At 33.2% G+C, this 19,808-nt stretch overlaps 3 protein-coding genes across 3 annotated transcripts; 1 reads left to right on the top strand and 2 right to left on the bottom strand.

The window, feature by feature from the left end:
* Window positions 1–149: 149 nt before the first annotated feature.
* On the bottom strand, window positions 150–2,813 carry LOC105835548 (translationally-controlled tumor protein homolog). Its single transcript, XM_036288571.1, has 5 exons — window positions 2,658–2,813; window positions 2,053–2,123; window positions 1,536–1,723; window positions 901–1,173; window positions 150–595 (listed from the first exon to the last, which is right to left on the bottom strand). Exons 1-4 carry the CDS (start codon window positions 2,683–2,685, stop codon window positions 942–944), a joined length of 519 nt encoding a protein of 172 aa, XP_036144464.1. The 5' UTR covers window positions 2,686–2,813; the 3' UTR covers window positions 150–595; window positions 901–941.
* Window positions 2,814–3,442: 629 nt separating this feature from the next.
* Window positions 3,443–6,340, top strand: LOC105828509 (polyubiquitin-A). Its single transcript, XM_036288563.1, has 2 exons — window positions 3,443–3,599; window positions 4,050–6,340. The coding sequence occupies exon 2, from the start codon at window positions 4,057–4,059 to the stop codon at window positions 6,118–6,120; it is 2,064 nt and encodes a 687-aa protein (XP_036144456.1). The 5' UTR covers window positions 3,443–3,599; window positions 4,050–4,056; the 3' UTR covers window positions 6,121–6,340.
* Window positions 6,341–6,706: 366 nt separating this feature from the next.
* LOC105828508 (NPC intracellular cholesterol transporter 1 homolog 1b) lies at window positions 6,707–19,436 on the bottom strand. Its single transcript, XM_036288562.1, has 23 exons — window positions 18,589–19,436; window positions 18,264–18,475; window positions 18,016–18,146; window positions 17,809–17,944; window positions 17,482–17,695; window positions 17,235–17,327; window positions 16,780–16,997; window positions 16,435–16,533; window positions 16,152–16,354; window positions 11,310–11,510; window positions 10,981–11,185; window positions 10,772–10,888; window positions 10,340–10,520; window positions 10,141–10,268; window positions 9,639–9,893; window positions 9,246–9,409; window positions 8,915–9,030; window positions 8,491–8,633; window positions 8,058–8,254; window positions 7,648–7,879; window positions 7,278–7,391; window positions 7,018–7,180; window positions 6,707–6,939 (listed from the first exon to the last, which is right to left on the bottom strand). The coding sequence occupies exons 1-23, from the start codon at window positions 18,803–18,805 to the stop codon at window positions 6,929–6,931; spliced, it is 3,750 nt and encodes a 1,249-aa protein (XP_036144455.1). The 5' UTR covers window positions 18,806–19,436; the 3' UTR covers window positions 6,707–6,928.
* Between the last annotated feature and the right edge of the window lie 372 nt (window positions 19,437–19,808).

Here is a 19,808-nt window from a genome sequence, read left to right as displayed (position 1 = left end):
ATGTATGTATATATTAAATGCTTGGACGTATTTCAAATCATATAACTTACATAAATTACATATTTTACATTAATTAGCTACAGGGAACAATCGAGGAAGTGAAGGAAGATACAAATGAATAGAAATGTGGAAAATAAATGAAATAAAAATTATGGAAATTTTTTTTTTATTTATGGATGGACATTAAATCGAATATAATTCAGAAATTGTCGATCATGGAGTTAATGTGGACATTAACATAATAATTGTAAACATTACATCTATTGATGTAAGTCCATCACTGCAAGTTCTTTCCCCACCTTCCATTTTTTTAAATATAAATAAAATATTGCTTAATACAAAATTGGACATAAAAACAAAAACATTGTTACATACATTTTTCGTAACTAATTGCTTGCACATTATGAAGAATCCTGTTGCCACTTTCCCTCATGTTACAGAGTATGTACAATTATTTATCAAGATAGAGTCCTACCAGAGATTTTATTTAATGTAAGTTTGTTGCAAATTAAGATTGGAAGTCGAACTGTTTGTTCCACATTTTTAACTAAATTTCACAGCTTTTTAGCATGTGTGCAGTCTTGATTTCGTTTACCTAAAAAAAAAAAACCATAGAAAAAGATTAATCTGTATTGCATGAATTCAAATGACATTAATCTTAAATATTGCAACATAATTGAAGATGTTTGGTTAGGTATAACCGCTGCGCCTATAAAGTCGTCGCAGCGCGAATCTGATAGCCAATTTGATCTAACATGTTTGTGCAGTGACAAACACAAATAAAACGTGTTGATCACGAATATTTACATGTATGTCTAGTTAATCTTTTTGTTCTAATATAGCAACAAATAAATAAGAAAATTCTGAATAACAAAGAGAAAGAATAAAAATAAGACTCACAAAATTTGTCCAGATTTTATTGAGTATCTAAGAACTTTTACTTAGAACTTTTCTTCTTCAAGACCATGTTTGAAGAACATGAGTACAGGCACAGACTCGCCATCGATCTCACGGTACTCCATGAGGCCCACAATTCCATCAATGTCCATTGAAGTACCGGTAAAAAATTGCAATTCTTTGAAACGGCCTAGAATGTCTTTCATAACTTTGTTCATGTTTGTCTTAAAAACCTCTACTTGATCAGGTGACTTTTCTTCTAGCTTTGCTACTAATCTGTAAAGAGAATTTAACAAATATATTTATAATACAAATATACATTATTTATGTAAATAGATAAAAATTGTTCTTTTACTACTTTTCTTTTTAGAAAAACTTACAATTTTGAAAATTGTTATATAAGTAGTTTTATATACATCAATGAATCATATTGATGACTCATGTTTTATCAATTTTAAAAGCTTTTCAGTCATTCCTTAATCTTTATTTTTGTATAAATCTTAACATAACAAGATAAATTTACTTTTCAATTGTATGTGTATACTACAACAGTAGTATTATTCATTTACCATTACAGTAAGATAAATTTAAATCGACAAATATATATGTATATACATATATATATCGAGAATACTTACTTCTTCATGTAATCTTTGAGGTATAATGTATAAGACTTTTTATCTCCAAAGGCAAATGTTTCTTGAAGGCGATGATTTAATACGATGTCTACGCCACTCTCTACTGACTCGTCAGTACCTTCATCAGCCTCTTCCGCAGATGGATTAAAACCAGCGATTTCAATATCACCAGCTCTACGGGTAACTAACTAAAATTTAAATATAAAAACATTATGCTATTATTTCTTACATAAAATATATTAAATACTTTACAAGTTAATTCTTAGTACTCGATTATGAATATTCCATGTCAGAATGGTTTATAACTCTAAGTTTCACAAAATTTTAGAAGAGTAATTATACATTTTATTTGTATCTCCCCTCCTCCCCAAATATATAGGTATTTGTTCTAGAAATTTGAAAGAATCATAAGGTTTATGAATTTTTAAACCATTATTAACATCTAGAAAAAAATGGTCAGACATGAGATATCCATGATTGGGACAAAACTATTTCATATTGTACGAATTATATGTACCTTGCCATATACTTCATATAGCACATCATCTACCAGCTTGATTTTGTAGGTATCGGAGAACATCTCATCTCCTAAAATATATATGGAATATTATATTACAATTAATGTAATAAATTCTACAGGCTTAAACATCTCTTGATAAATTTCATGATCTAAAAAGTAGTTTCTAGATAACATTTTTTTCAATAATTGACACTATTTCTCTAGATAATTTAAAATAATCTTAATATAGTTTCCAGACAATCAACAATATTGTACAACAATATTGATCATTTAGAGGCCACCAGAAATTAAATGAGCACATTATTTCTGCAAGCCTTAAGAATTTTTCAGAACATATGGAGAGGTTAGGAATTTGATAGCATTTTATACAGAAGCTAAATTACAATATAATAATCATGTTAATTCATCGTGGATTGCCGAGATCTTTCAGCGTAATTTCATGCAGAGAAATGATGTGGAATATTCCTCAACGTGTCCAGACATCATTGAGTTTAAGATGTTATCAGCGTTCAAAAAATTTTGCTTCTATTATCGCGTCCTAGCAACGAAAACGAAAAATACTTGGCTTACGCGATTGCGGGTATCATTCTTCGTTTACTTACCGGTGAAAATATCCTTGTAGATCTTCATTGTGGAAGATGGAGAAAGATTCAACTGCAGCTAAAACTAAACAAGACACGGTCACCCGAAAGAGCGCACCGGAAAAGAGGGAGCAAGAGGGAGACTCGATGGATGTCTGGCAATGCAGCATCTATCAGTTTCAGCCAGTGACCAAGATCGCCAAGTGCCAGGTATGTACATTGACTCTCGCGGTGCTCGCCCCGACATCTGGACAAAATTTAGACTTTCGGCCGCGAAAAATCAAGATTTTAATAAAATTGGGAGAATTAACAAAGAAACCGTGCTCAAGAATTTGTCAATTATAAGGTGCCCATTCGAAATTGATCTGAAACGCTTATGATGAAACGATGAAGAACCTCAACGAATTTAACAATCCCTAACATTTTACTTCCGAAATTTCGAATTACGATAATCTAAACTCTGGAAATTTACAATATTGAGATATAATTTATAGGGATAAGATAATAAAAGCATTATATTTTAGATTTAATTTCCAATTTTTGAATTCTCAAAAAGGAAGCTTTGTTCCTTTTATTATTTTTATAAAGCGCAGTTAAATATTTCAGGACCATAACAGCTCAAGTATTTCGTGACCCGCGTACCTTACTTCTCAATTTTGTTTTCCAATGAGTAATCTGTCTGCATTGGGAATCACGATGACTCACGTAGTTCGACGTGAAGTAGCCAATCGTTGATGCATCGGACGCGACTCGCTTGCCTTGCCCGGTCAATGACACGTCACGCATGCGCGAAAAGCCTCATTGGAAGCGGATGCTCAACTGACTCACTCAACTAAAAAAAAATTATATGCAGAGTTGTTCGAGATAAGTCGAGAACGTTGGTTTGTATTTGTACGCTTCCTTCAACGAAGTATCGATCGCATTACATCGCGAATTAATAGCTGCGTGCCGTTACAATTTCAGGTAAGCGTTCTGAAGCGTTCTTATAATCACTCGCTACATCTCGTTGCATGCGAAGGTTCGTCGCGAATGAGAATTTGTGCCTCCTGTCGACACGAAGCTTGACCCTCCATTTTGTCAGTGTTGATCTCGTGTGATCGACTATCTTTCGCGTTAAGTTTTGTAACCGTAAGCTTCGAATCAGCCGTTTACTTTGAGCGAGTAAAATACAAAGTTTGGATTTGTTCTACAATGAATTTAGTACATTAAGTAGAATTATACAGACTAAAAAGTAGATATCAGAATATTTTATTTTTTTGAATGCCATTTTGTCCAAATGACGCTTTATTTATAATGTAGTTGACAATGATAGATCCATTGCTGCTGCGACCTGTTTGCCATCACAAATGTCACAAAACATTGCCTTGGTCTGATTCAAACTAATGTTGTATGTGTTTCTCTTATTATTTTTAGATTTATCATGCAAATTTTCGTGAAAACCCTCACTGGGAAAACCATCACCCTTGAGGTGGAAGCTTCCGACACCATAGAAAATGTCAAAGCTAAGATCCAAGACAAGGAAGGCATCCCTCCGGATCAGCAACGTTTGATTTTTGCTGGAAAGCAATTGGAAGACGGCAGAACTCTTTCTGACTACAACATCCAAAAGGAATCTACGCTTCATCTGGTACTGCGTCTGCGAGGAGGAATGCAGATTTTCGTGAAGACTCTCACTGGCAAAACGATTACCCTCGAAGTCGAAGCTTCAGACACAATAGAAAATGTAAAGGCCAAGATTCAGGACAAAGAGGGAATTCCTCCGGATCAGCAACGTTTGATTTTCGCTGGAAAGCAATTGGAAGACGGCAGAACTCTTTCTGACTACAACATCCAGAAGGAATCTACGCTTCATCTGGTACTGCGTCTGCGAGGAGGAATGCAGATCTTCGTGAAGACTCTCACTGGCAAAACTATCACTCTTGAAGTTGAAGCTTCAGATACAATAGAAAACGTAAAGGCCAAGATTCAGGACAAAGAGGGAATTCCTCCAGATCAGCAGCGTCTAATTTTTGCTGGCAAACAGCTTGAAGATGGCAGGACTCTTTCCGACTATAACATCCAGAAGGAATCTACGCTTCATTTGGTTCTGCGTCTTCGCGGAGGCATGCAGATTTTCGTGAAGACTCTCACTGGTAAAACGATTACCCTTGAAGTCGAAGCTTCAGACACAATAGAAAATGTAAAGGCCAAGATTCAGGACAAAGAGGGAATTCCTCCGGATCAGCAACGTTTGATTTTCGCTGGAAAGCAATTGGAAGACGGCAGAACTCTTTCTGACTACAACATCCAGAAGGAATCTACGCTTCATCTGGTACTGCGTCTGCGAGGAGGAATGCAGATCTTCGTGAAGACTCTCACTGGCAAAACTATCACTCTTGAAGTTGAAGCTTCAGATACAATAGAAAACGTAAAGGCCAAGATTCAGGACAAAGAGGGAATTCCCCCGGATCAACAGCGTCTAATTTTTGCTGGCAAACAACTTGAAGATGGCAGGACTCTTTCTGATTATAACATCCAGAAGGAATCTACGCTTCATTTGGTACTGCGTCTGCGAGGAGGAATGCAGATCTTCGTGAAGACTCTCACTGGCAAAACTATCACTCTTGAAGTTGAAGCTTCAGATACAATAGAAAACGTAAAGGCCAAGATTCAGGACAAAGAGGGAATTCCCCCGGATCAACAGCGTCTAATTTTTGCTGGCAAACAACTTGAAGATGGCAGGACTCTTTCTGATTATAACATCCAGAAGGAATCTACGCTTCATCTGGTTTTGCGTCTTCGCGGAGGCATGCAGATCTTCGTAAAAACTCTCACTGGTAAAACTATCACCCTCGAAGTTGAAGCTTCAGACACTATAGAGAATGTCAAAGCTAAGATCCAAGACAAAGAAGGCATTCCTCCAGATCAGCAGCGTCTAATTTTTGCTGGCAAACAACTTGAAGATGGCAGAACTCTTTCCGACTATAACATCCAGAAGGAATCTACGCTTCATCTGGTTCTGCGTCTTCGCGGAGGCATGCAGATCTTCGTAAAAACTCTCACCGGTAAAACTATCACTCTTGAAGTTGAAGCTTCGGATACAATAGAAAACGTAAAGGCCAAGATTCAGGACAAAGAGGGAATTCCCCCGGATCAACAGCGTCTAATTTTTGCTGGCAAACAACTTGAAGATGGCAGGACTCTTTCCGACTATAACATCCAGAAGGAATCTACGCTTCATCTGGTTCTGCGTCTTCGCGGAGGCATGCAGATTTTCGTAAAAACTCTCACCGGTAAAACTATCACCCTTGAAGTTGAAGCTTCGGATACTATAGAGAACGTGAAAGCTAAAATCCAGGACAAAGAGGGAATTCCCCCGGATCAACAGCGTCTAATTTTCGCTGGCAAACAGCTTGAAGATGGCAGGACTCTTTCAGATTACAACATCCAAAAGGAATCAACACTCCACTTAGTTTTGCGACTTCGCGGAGGCGCGCTTCTGTGAGTTGGAAGTCTGTAGAAAGATCCGTTAGTCGTAAACTAGTATCAGTCGTAACAAAGTAGCATTTATTATACTTTTTTATTTATGCTTTATTTTTCTTGCGTTTATTCATAATAATTTTAAATATACGTGTCAGAAAGTGAGAATACACCAAGAATGTAAGAAATTGTAATCCAAATATACAAATGGTCGCATTCTTGTGAAATAAATGTTGCAATCATAATTAATCTCGAATGATTTTTCTTGCTCGAGCTTGATAACTTTAAAGCGCAACTGGAATTTTATTTTGTAGGATTTATTAAATAAGTGCAAATATATATTATCATACGCACATATCACTTATAATACCTGAAAACATTTATATTTTAGAATAAAATAACTGAGTTGTGTTTTAAAGTGAACAATCTGTTCCATTTAGCTTGATTGATTCTAATACTTGATTAGTAAATGAAGATTAAATTATATCTTTAAGTGTTGATACTGCAATCACATTTGAGCAACGAATCATAAATTCGACTATCTGTTCTTCATTTATATCGATAAATATACATTTTTCCGGGTTCATAGCATTAAGAAAGAAAGAATGCGATATCGTTGAAAAATATTTTAATGTGAAATGCACGCGATATAATGAAGACGCTCGATAAAAAATTGCATCTGATCAATTCGCTGAATATAAGTACCGTTATATACATGGTGATCGTTATTACATGTTAATTAATACAAAATTGTGTATTTAGTCTAATGCATACAGTATGTACAAATCATGGGATGGCTTTCCTATCGCCGTGAACCTTTATGTTAGCCTTTCTTACGTAGGTCCTGTAATAATTATTAATTGTATTATTGCACTACGCGTTCTGTCGCATAAAATCAACAGCCTCAACGATTGTCACTCACCTAAAAAGCTTAATAACACCGGTAAGAATATGAGACCATGCGCTGCTCCGAATAAAACAATGCCTAAGTACATTCTGAAATAAAAAACTCGAAAGATCTGCGACTTTGCGAATGCCAGTACCACGATTCCTACGAATTTGGTCAAAGTGATTCCGGAAAATACCTATAAAATGAAACAAATTTAACATTTTTCACAAAAAGGGTCCTCCAAGATATTAAATATAAGACATCTGTGATTTGCGACATTTAATTGAACTTACAGAACTTCCCATGACGGAAAGAGCATCCGACGCTTTGCCAATTTTTGTCTCTGCTACAGAGGTGATGTATGAATGCACTATATGGCTGCAGAATTCTACAGAGATGCCAGCCGCCTGCAACAAAAATTTATGCTTTAGAACAATAAATTTATTACATAATTTAATAACGAATTTAAAAAATTTAATTTTACATTTACGTGTTAAATTGATAACATTTTATAACGAAATTTGATAATGGAAAGTAAAAGTCTATGATTTGTTTATATAAACGATAATATTAAATCATAATGATAGAAATAATTGTATTTAATGAAATTATATATATCTTATTAGAGAATGAGAAAAGATATGAATAAATGTTAATACGTACCATAACTAAATTTACGAGAGAAACCGCGTTCAAACTGATACTCCACCAATACATTAGGCCCGCTAAATTAACGATTATCATCAAGACTGTAAGAACGACTATCACTGCAGAGAATAATGATAATCCTGTGAGAAATAGTGTCACCACGAAAATCACGGCAAGGGATAAACTTATCGATGACAAGGTTTCTTGCCAGATGGTTAAGTATTGCTCGTAGAATACGTAAAATACACTGAAAAACACGATATAAAATTTATTCAATAATTCATAGTATATAATAGCAAGAGAAGTACGAAAATTAAAATTAGTAATTTATTTTGCAAGATTATCAATTTTCAAGATTAGACATTTCTTTTAAAAATATAGAATTCTTTTTTTATATTGCAATTAATTTTACTGTAATATCTCACCTATATGGAAATACGTAGACTTTCTGATTGGACACCTGGGCATCGTTTATCATGTCTGTGATGTTTTCTGATATTATCCTAGCAGCATGCAATGCCTCGTACCAGTCGGAAGAAGCTTTTAAGGGCGTATGATAACCCATGAAGTACGAATCCTTTACATTTGTCAAACCGTACTCGTCATAATCGTAGTTCATTGCCTGCCACAAGAGATTTTATTAAATAAATTTAATTTTTTTTAATCTATATAATAATTAAAATTATTTTATATAAATAATTAAAATAAATAAAATCTAATTTTTATTTTTATTTTATTTTTTAATGCTCTGCATTTAAAAAATTTAGAAAATTAAAAAAAAACCATTTTGTGCAATACGATAAAAATTTTCCATCTAGCTTCTTATTAAAATACGATTTCCAATAATGTTGAACTCACATCATAATAAGCAGCTCTGCCAGCTTTGGCACAGTTTTCATCTGGAATGTCGTTCACAAAGAAAGGGATGTACTTTCTGAAACTTGTTTCATTCGGACGGGAAGTATCCTCATCAATGACAATCCCGCATTTCTTACAATTTTCTACAAATTATTTTATTATTATTAAAGGCGATTTTTGGCGATGTACCAAACTGTACAAGAACCAATGATATAAAAGTATACTTGTATCTTATTCTGGTTCTGGTACAGTTTGGTTCATTTTAGTACATGTATCAAACGATCGCCAAAAATCGTTTTAAATTAAACTTGCCAAGTTGATAAGAAAGAACATTATAAGCTTAAATGTCTCCCCAAAATTGATATTATACATACACATAGATGCATATATTATTATTATTATTTTGCGTAATGCCGATACATACTGTTATTATGTGGACAAAAGGATTGATTGTTTGTATGATATCTGCAGCAGTCACTAATCGCTGACCAATCGAGATAATCGTCTATCCAAGACGAAGCTGCTTTAGACAAGTAAGACCTGCAATTATTAATAGATGAAATTCTGTGACATTTTCGAGCAATTAATTTATAGCGAAAAAAGAGAACATAAAATTAATATAGTAAAGTGCGTAACATTTTGTATTAAAATACTAAGTAGAAAAAGAAATATGTTAGTTGTATTTCCTTAATTTTATTTATGACTTGCGAGACACATTTTTTCGAAGATTCTTAAAAGTTATGAGAGATACAAACACGTTGGATTGTTGAGCGGCTGAGTATATTTGCGTATACAAGGAATCCGTATTGCATCCCTGACCGCCGCATATAGTATTTTGTACTTCTTTTTTGCTGTAATTCAGTCCTTCTGTCAGCACGAAGTATACAGGTGGACCCATCGACAAAAGATCCTCCATATACTAAAAATAAAACATTGTTAAAACTGTAACGCAATGTAACATATATCTCATATACATATATATGTATATAATGTTTTAAAAACAAATGTATTTTAAGTTTTTAAAAAGAGATAAAAGATTTCTCGCTTCAACTTTCATGTGACGTGGATAAATAATTGCTTGCGTGTTGAATTGTAATAATTACAATTAAACAATTTTTATTTTTACTTTTTTATTATTTATTTCTTACTTGAAAATATTTAAGAACGTAAGAGTCTTCGGGCATCGAGAGTTTTTGATCCAGTCCAACTTCGATCTGCGGTAAGACAATGACATGAGTAGTGAGAATAGCAACGAAGATCACTACTACAACAATTCGGACCGGTGTCTTCATCACAAACGGCGTGTAGGCGCGTTCGAAGATTGTGTGAACGATACCATCGCGTTCGTCGACATTCGAGTTATCCCTGACGGAAATGCAGCACAAAACGTCCAGACGATCATTCTAAAAATGTCGATAGTTTACTTTAAAAATTGCAAAAATCAAGGAAATCATAAAATTGAAATATTAATTATAATTAGGATGTTGAAATTTTAAAAAAGTGGAGATAATATAAATATAATTTAAATTTTAACTTATACTTGTACATTACTCACTGATCCAATTTTTCTAACATTAAACGGTGAAATTTTTAATAAAATTTTTTCAATATAAATATTTACAAGCATTTAATGATGTTTGTAGAATTTACCTCAGCTCTCCGAGAATCAAGAGACAATAAACCGACAAAGGCCGTTATTTGAAGCAGGAAGTTAATTAAAATCGATAGCGAGGCGTACATCGCGAAAGTGTTGACCGCTGGCATCGCCGAAAACGCTCCTAAAATTTTTATTTTTATTTTTCACATAATTTACATTACAATTTTGTGATATATATTTTTACTTACGTACCAATTAAAAAGCAGAAACATTCAGAGCTGCTGGTAAGCAGCATCGAAGGTCCGACTACAGAAAGAACTCTACCGATGTGCTCTGGAATCGTTTCATCAATACGCCGAGGGTTTCTCTGATGATTTTGCACCAAGATGAAAATATTGTCGACTCCGACTGCTAGCACTAAGAAAGGAATTACCTGAATAACAATTAATTGCCATTAAATTGCTGTTTTATTCTCCATTAATATCTCCTATTACGTTTAAATGTATTTGTTTAATTTTTCACGTTTATGTAAATTTCACACTATTAAAAATTATTAAAACATAATGTACTTACTTATTTTAATTTTTCACAAATTTAAATATTCTTTTGAATTTTATTGTAGTTTGTTTTATTTGCAAGTGTTAAATAAAAATTGCATGTAAGTCTTTAAATTAATTATGATACCTCGATTGTGAGCAGAGTGGTTGGTACGCCAATATAGCCGAAAATGCCGAGAGAACAACCAACCGATGCTATAACTATGATGATACCTCCGATGCTCAATACGATTTTGCTTCCGGTCTAAATTAAAGAATTATATTTGAAACAGTTTGCATTGTTGAAACTTATGTTTTATAATTTCGCGCGATATGGACTGTGATGGTAAGACTTACAAAACAACCAACAACGGAAGCCTTGATCTTGCCGAGAGCGAAGGCGACATAAACGAACATGAGAAGGTAACTGATGACCACCGTTATGACTTCCGCTTTCGATGTCCTATCTAATTCGTCCTGTATCGATTTTTCCGTAGACCATGCGACGTCCATGAAGTTCGGTCGATCATCTCGATCCCATTTTTCCATAAAGTCGAGGAAACTAAAATTTATAATAATTGCACTGTTTGATATATCTAATTCATAGTGCACTGATAATTATTTTTTAGGGCCATTCAATTTTATCCTCTTTTTTTCTCTTGACTTTAATATATATATACACATACCGTTGTTCCCATTTATAGACCGGTTCGAGAGCTTTCTCATCAAGCGAATTTCTCACCAGAAACGTTAAAACTAATCCAGTCGCTTTGATATAATCTGAGGAATCATAATTAAACTCTTTTTCTCTCAGAAAACCTCCGATTGCTATAGCAGGTATTATGGGCCCTTTGTACGGCGCCAGGCACGTTGGATCAAAAGAATTTCTGAAAGACAGTTTATTAAAAATTACAACATTTTAAATAAAAAGATTTAAACAATTTTTATTACACAAAAAATGCACTTGTAGAAAAAACATAAATTTATTAGATACATGTTCACATTTTTCTTTGAAAATGATTAACTTAACTAAATTAAATTAGAATTGTCATAATTATCCAGCACGACACATTTTTTCGAGTGTCGTGCTGATTTCGCGCATTTAAAATTATGTGCACAATTTCAAACGCTAGAACTCTGTTTAAAAACAATATCAAAGCACGGAGCTATACGAGAACTACCGAGATTTGTCGCCAGAATTGTCATAACTATCCAGCACGACACATTTTTTCGAGTGTCGTGTTGATTTCGCGCATTTAAAATTATGTGCACAATTTTAAACGCGAGAATTCTGTTTAAAAAGCATGTATTTTATCTTTCTTCCATTCTTTTATAACGTATTTCGATAGTTTCGTTGTTTGTATTATTTGTTGTACTATTTGTATTTCTATTTCTTTTTTTCGCCCCCTTTTCTCTTTCTATCTTTCTTTTCTATTTCCATCTATTTCACTTTTCTCCTAGCCAAGGTCTGTAGATGAATGACGAGAGAGGTAGGAAGGTCTTTCTATCCATATTTACATATCTGGTTCCAACATGCCTGGGCCAATACGATGTATCAATTCCATCTTTCCCACATTCTACTTTTACTACTACTCACTCTTCTTATACAACAAACACTACACATACACTTTACAGCTCCAAAATGGCGCTCATGCGAAGACCTTGCTTCTCCTCTCGTCGTTCATCTACAGATTTTGGGTAAGAGAAAGTAGAAGAGAAAGTTAGGAAAACAAAGAATCTAAAGTGAAAAGAAAACAGAATTAAAATAATGAATGACAGAAATGGGTCCTTCCGTCCTTAGTGTTGCGGTCACTGTTCTTTCTCTATCTCTCTCTCTCGCTTTTTTCCTCCCTCCACTACTCTTCCTATGCTCTTTTCGCCTCTTTACCGCTCGTTAGTGTCGTCATTGTGTTGTTACCATCATTGTATACATACTATTGCAATATTACACGCAACATTGTGTACTACTGCCTGTTGAGAAATCGAATTGAAAAACAGAATCGAGTTGAGTAATTCATTTCAAACGAGGTTTCGAAATCAAAGATTTGTCTTAAGCTTCCCCTTATCTTATACAAAAATAGAATTACTTTCCGTATAACAATTATTTATATAATACTTTCGTAATAAAATATGTATGCTTATTAATATTAAATATATATATATATATATATATATATATATATATATTTGTTTCGTTCTTATTTCTCTTTGTTTTACATGCTTTTCAAATCTCGTGATATTTTCCTTTTGAAATAATGTATATTGTATTATATATTGTTACAGGAAAACAAACCATTGGAGGAACAACTGCGATTAAACATTTAACCACTTGTTTGGTCATTTTTCTTAGAAATAGATTGGCAAAAAATTTAACATGAAACGGACTAAGGAAAACTGAAAGAATAAAAAAATAATATTTTTTCCAATATTATTATTGGTAATCTTATACGCTTTAGTTTTTTAATAAAAAATAAATAACTCGGTATTAATTAAAAAAAAACAATTTTAAGAACAATTTTAAACTTAAACTCTTCAAGCACAACGTTCGACAAATTGACCAGCAAGTTTTTAGAATGGCTAAGAAAAGCGCGAGATATCGATACCATCTCGAAGTTGGGGAACGAAACCTAAATAGAAAATAGTATTTTATATACATTAACATATATAATATACAAAATATAATTATGTAATTTTATATCATATTGTATTATATGTGTATATATATATATATATATATATATATATTTATTAGATTTAAAATTTTATTTACACCTTTTTCTCATAAAACAAATTTATTAAAAATATTAAGAATAAAAACATGTCTATAATGCAACTGTAAAAGACGACTAAAAGATGTCTAATAATATGTGCTGTCTGGGTAAGACCGCTTTCTAATGAAACATCTTATTGACAAATATCTAGAACCGGATATTATTGCGGTCTTTTCCCCTTCTTTCAAACGGATTCCTTTCCCAAACGCGGTCCGGTTCTCTCCTGTCTGTATATACCCTACTACTAGTATAGTCATATTGTGTTAATCAGTTAGCACTATATATAAGGCGTTCGACGACTATTACTGATTATTGTTGACTGACATAGCAAGTTTGACAGTCCGTCAAGGATAGATTGTTCATTTTCGCATTTCTATACATAAAATGATATCATGGATATTACAACGCATTTTAAACTGGGTGCAATCTTTTGCTTTAAGGATCATTAAGACTGGCAAAATACCAAGACATATAGCATTTATTACGGATGGTAACAGATGTTACGCGAATAAAATGATCCTTAAAGCCAGATACTGCATCCAATTCAAAATACGTTGTAATATTTACGATTTTATTTTATGTATAGATATGCGAAAATGTACAATCTATCCTCAAAGAGGGATACTTAATGTATCCCTCTGTCTTGGCTGTTTCTTTTATTCGCGTAATGTCTGTTATCATCTATGATAAACGCCACGTTTATCTCGCCGTGTAGATATCTCGCTAGTCTTAATGATCCTTAAAGCCAGGTACTGCACCCAGTTCAAAATACGTTATAATATTCACGATATCATTTTATGTATGGATATGCGAAAATGTACAATCTATCCTCGACGAGGGATATTTAATGTATTCCTCTGTTTTGGCTGTTTCTTTTATTCGCATAACGTCTATTACCATCCATAATTAGTGCTACATGTTTTGGTATTGCGCCAGTCTTAATGATGCTTAAAGCAAGCGATTGCATCCAGTTTAAAATGCATTGTAATATCCACGATATTATTTTATATATAGATTTGCGAAAATGTATAATCTATCCTCGACGGACTGTCAAAACTTGCTATGTCAGTCAACAATAATCAGTATACTGAAAAAAATATTCTTTATAGTGGCTGCGTTCCGATATTTACTGCCAGTACTGAAATTCTATAGTGTATGTGACGTGAACTATAGATTTTCAGTACTGGCAGTGCATATCGGAACGCAGCCAGTATCAATGTATGAAGTTTATTGACTAAAATTCATTGATACAATAAACTTTTTGTTAATAGCATAAATATTGCATTAAACCTTTTCATTAGCTATATATAAATTTATTAATATAACGAATTATTCTTTATTACAATAAATAAAACATTATAATAATAAAATAATTCAGTGGACCAATTTTAATAATTTTTTTATTAGTAGAATGAATATTTTATTGGAATTTACGTACAGTTTTGGTTTAGTGTAATAGTGGTCAAACGCCTTATATGTAGTGCTAACTGATTAACACAATATGATTCGACTATACTAGTAATAGGGTATATAGAGGCAGAAAGGAACCGGTCCGCGTTTGGGAAAAGAATCCGTTTGAGATAAGAAGGGGAAGCGACCGCAATAATATCCAGTCCTAGATACTTCTCAATAAAATGTTTCATTAGAAAGCGGTCTTACCTAGACAGCACATATTATTATAAAATTATTTGTACAAATAAAATAATAAAAAAATAATAATCTATGAAAAACTTCACAAAGTTAAAAAAGATATGTTAAGTATATAAACGCATTAAAAAACGATTCTATTCAAAAATTATTTGAAAAATAGGATTATCAATAATAACATAATAAAGCAAAAACTGCAAATAGTAAAACAATATCCAAATCACATTAATTACATTCTTGTATATATATTTACCAATATTAATAACATAGAGCCTTGGAAATTCAGAAAAAATACGAGCCGGGCACGCCAAGTTTTTGCTTCACTATAATCCCGTTGGTTGATTTTAATCATTTAATCATTTAATCATTTAATCATTAGGCACGTTTAAGCAATTTTTAAATAAATGATTATTAAACTTCTTTAAGTCTTTTTTTAAATATACTTGGCTAACTGTATTAAAGTCAAATTTATTTTGGAAAGCACGCGTTTATATATTTGGCGTATCTTTTTTACCTTTTTAAGGTTTTTTGATGGTAAAATTAGGTGCACAATTTTAAACGCTAGAACTCCGTTTAAAAATGATATCAAAGCACAGAGCTATACGAGAACTAGCGAGATTTGTCGCCAGAATTGCTATAACTATCTAGCACGACACATTTTTCGAGTGTCGTGCTGATTTCGTGCATTTAAAATTATGTGCACAATTTTAAACGCTAGTACTCTGTTTAAAAATGATATCAAAGCACAGAGCTATACGAGATCTACCGAGATTTGTCGCCAGAATTGTCATAACTATCCAGCACGACACATTTTTCGAGTGTCAATTTATATCATTAATTTGAATTTCTCTATAAAGTTTCATGAAAATCTGTTCATTTTGATTTAGCAGGAAAACTACCTTAGACATACAAAATAATTGCTTATTTTTATCTATTTTATTAAAAAAAAATCAAAATTTGTTTAATGTCTATAAATCAAAATTTCGAGATTTTGACTTTTCGGAGCAATGACTCATATTTTATATTTCGGGATTATAATATTTCGGGACAATACATGTCCTCCGCCTAATTTATCAAACAAATAAGCAAGCAAAACTGAATTTTACTTACTGCATACATTTGTACAAGTGATCCAGATAATTAATTTCATATCCCTCGGAATTCTCTGTATCATTAAACTTTTTGATGTCATTTTGGAAGTATCCCCATACGCTTTGTACAGTGCAGAGGTCAAGAGTAACTGGTCCAATAAAATCACTTTGTACGGGAGCATAACAGATTTTTTCCAATCCTTCGCCAGTTTTTTGGCCTAACTACGAACGTTAAAAATATTAACCGAATTCTTATTACATTTTATACTGAATAATAATGTTTCTCAATTGCGTCAACTTACTTGAAGAATCTGCTCCTGCAGTTTATACACAGCTAGCAAAAAAGTCTCGTTAAACACCGGTCCAAACTCTATAACTCCGTTCACAGTATTATGTTTTATCTATCGTGTATTAAAAAATGTATAATAATGTATAATAATAAGTAGTAAGAAATGTATAATAATAAGTAGAGTTTTCTGATATATGATAATAAATCTGTTAATATATTTTTAAATATTTTTAAGAAATATGTTATCATAAAACTCTATGTGGTCAAAATATTTAAATATTATGGGTTTAATCAGGTATTATTCGAGAATATTGGTACTATATAATTACTATCATAATTATCATAACAAGTTTCTTACCTTATCAACATCAACAGATTTTATATAGATTTGCTCGGTTCTATAAAATGGTTGAAATCGATTATCGTAATAATTTTTTTCTATTCTTGATCTGCTACTCGGCGCTGCCCATATTTCAATAGGATTTACCGTCACCGAGAGATACATGATTCCGTAACTCAGACCAAGAACGATATATGAGGTCGTGAACAGAGAGATAATAGGATATTTGGCAAACGCTGTTGAAAATTGAAAACTGTATACTGTTATGTAATAACCAAAAAATAATTTTTTAATAATATCAAATATATACCAAATCTTTGTTTTAAATATAATATTTTAAGTTGTATTTAAATGTTGTATTTAAATTATGCGACAACAGTATATAATTTTGTTAAAAATAATATTATGTATGTAATCTAAAAATATTTTATTAATAAATTTCAAAATTATATTTATAAAAAAGACAAAGTTACCTGTTCCCCATCTAGCAAAGGCTACTTCGAAAATTTTTTGATAACTTTGTCTACAATCTCCGTCCGTCCTTTTCGTTGACGTTCTCGTAGAATCTAGGAATACAAAAACATTCAGAAAGAAAATAGAATCTTAAATATTAATATTATAATATTTAATACTATTAACAATATTAATAATATTAATAATATTAAATAGAAAAATTTTTTAAGTATTCCAGTATTAATTAAAGATTGATTTAATATATACCTTTTTTCCTATTTTTTAACAAATTACGTATGCCACCTGTTCCAAATTTTACTAAAACAGTTAAAATGATCGTGATTAAAACGACTACTATAGCTGCTATAACTCCGTAGCCATTGAATTCGCCGATTCTAAACGAATCTGAGTCTTTAATTTTTAATTCTATGTAGGGGCACGCGATGGGACAGTCGACGCAGCTGCAAGCCTTAGACGAGTCCTGGAAAAAAATCGAAAATAAAAAAAATTAAATCTAAGACAAAGAAATAAGCTTCGAAAATCTTCTCGCGCGAGCCAGAAGCAGCTCTCAGAAGATATTTCTCACGCACTTACGTCATAAGCCTCGCTGCAATTTTTAGTCGTAGCATTCCACGGCTCGTCGCCCCATTCTTCAGCTGCGTCATAAACATATGTTATCTGGAAGGGTATGTAAGGGTTCGTTTTGATATTGCCCATGAAGTCGTACCACCTTGAAGAATTATGTGTATGTATGTGTTGTTCGTGACTTTGTTTTACGATCGCACGTGCTCCGCTACTTACAATTTCGGTGAGCACCTACTGGCTCCGTGCGGGCCGCAGGCCAACTCCATGGCATAACTTCCGCTCGTAGGATTGACAACCTTGCTGCAGGAATCGTATGTTTCATTTATGAATTTTTCCGTGACATGAACCTAAAGTATGGTCGGTAACATTTAAATTTTTTCAAAAATATTCTTGAAAAGGAAACATTTAAAATATAAATTAAACGATTTATGTGTAAGAACTAAAATAGATTCTTGGGGAATTACCTCAGATTCAACGACATACTCTAAGCCGTTGTCTTCGGAACTATTGGTCACTTTCACGAATCGACCCTGCTCGTGACTGCAAGTCATGTCGCAGATCAATCGAAACATATTTCTCACGCAGGTCGGACACCTGCCAAAAATACTTTCCGCCGTACCCATATTGCTTGCCATCGTGGCAATTTGTTTGGCATCGCAGCATGTTTTTGGTGATTCTGCAAGAACACAAATATTCCCAGAAGCTGAGGTGACATCTTCACCTTCCGCAACTATCGATCGCGCGACTGGAATAATCGAATCACAAAAGACGTATTTTAAATATACGAACCGCCGTTCTCGAAGAGATGCGGACATTTCTTCTGGAGAAGAGCTTCGGCCGACGCGTCGTCGATCAGCCGGGGAACAACATCTTTCGCCACGCATGTCCGCGGAAATACCACTGATCTTCCGCATTCTCCGTACCACGAGCATTTATATTGTTCATCCGCCGAGATTAGGACGAAATAGAGCACGAAAAGAAGACTGAACGCTCCCGGTCGCGGCATATTGCGGGGCTGTGTAACTCAAGGAGCACTAATCGAAGGACTTACACCGAAGAGGATGTCCCGAATGTCCCTCGATCCCGTATCTCAGTGGCGGTCGATGTCCTACGATATCAGCGACAACGAGAATTGGACTCGCAGCTTCGTGTTCAAGCTAGTATTATCACAGACAAATCAATTACGAGCGAGATTAATGCGATAAGTACCACCCTTCGACAATACACACTTTTTCAAACGAATTCTCATTTCCACGTTCTAAATCCTTCCACGCGTTAAACGCCCGACCGTACGTATTATTTATTTTACCGCGCTTTGTTTCACTGCCGAATATATTCACTCTTTCTGTGTAATTTTATAACAATCACTGTAATCACCGATTTACTTTATTTCGCAGATTCTTCGTTCTGTCACCTTGCGAATTTATTTACGACTTGCCGAATTCTCGGATACATTAACGAGAGCTTCGAGTTACTTAGATATTCATTTGACATTATTCCCTTTCCCAGATCGAACGAACAACTGTCTCGTAACCAGCGGTATCATCATCATATCAAATCAGATTTATCGAAGTGTTTCCTTATCATTAGCAGAACATTGGACACGAGATGTTGAAATCTTTTCAGGTGTTCAATCAGGATCGAATTAGATGAAACAGATATTGAGAAAATTCATCGATAGAAAATAGAACCATTCTCTTTTTTAAGTTTTATTTTAAAGTTAAATAAAATCAAAATTATAGAAGAAATAAATAAATCGTGTCGCTATTGCAACATTTGGTCTTCTGTTTATCTATTCTTAATATTGAAAAATGTGTAGTTAATTTATCAATTAATTATTAGAATTAAAAATTTAATTCTTGATTATAATAAACGATCAAAATGTTTAGTCACTTTGAAATAAATCAAGGATCAATTTTTCATTAATTAACAAAATGACTCGATTAGGGATTGATTTAACAATGATTAACATAATAAATAAAATAATTTATTAACTAATATTGATTTAT

Source organism: Monomorium pharaonis, chromosome 6, assembly GCF_013373865.1.
Source record: "Monomorium pharaonis isolate MP-MQ-018 chromosome 6, ASM1337386v2, whole genome shotgun sequence".
Classification (NCBI taxonomy): Eukaryota; Metazoa; Arthropoda; class Insecta; order Hymenoptera; family Formicidae; genus Monomorium; species Monomorium pharaonis.
This window is presented reverse-complemented; position numbering and strand designations above follow the sequence as displayed.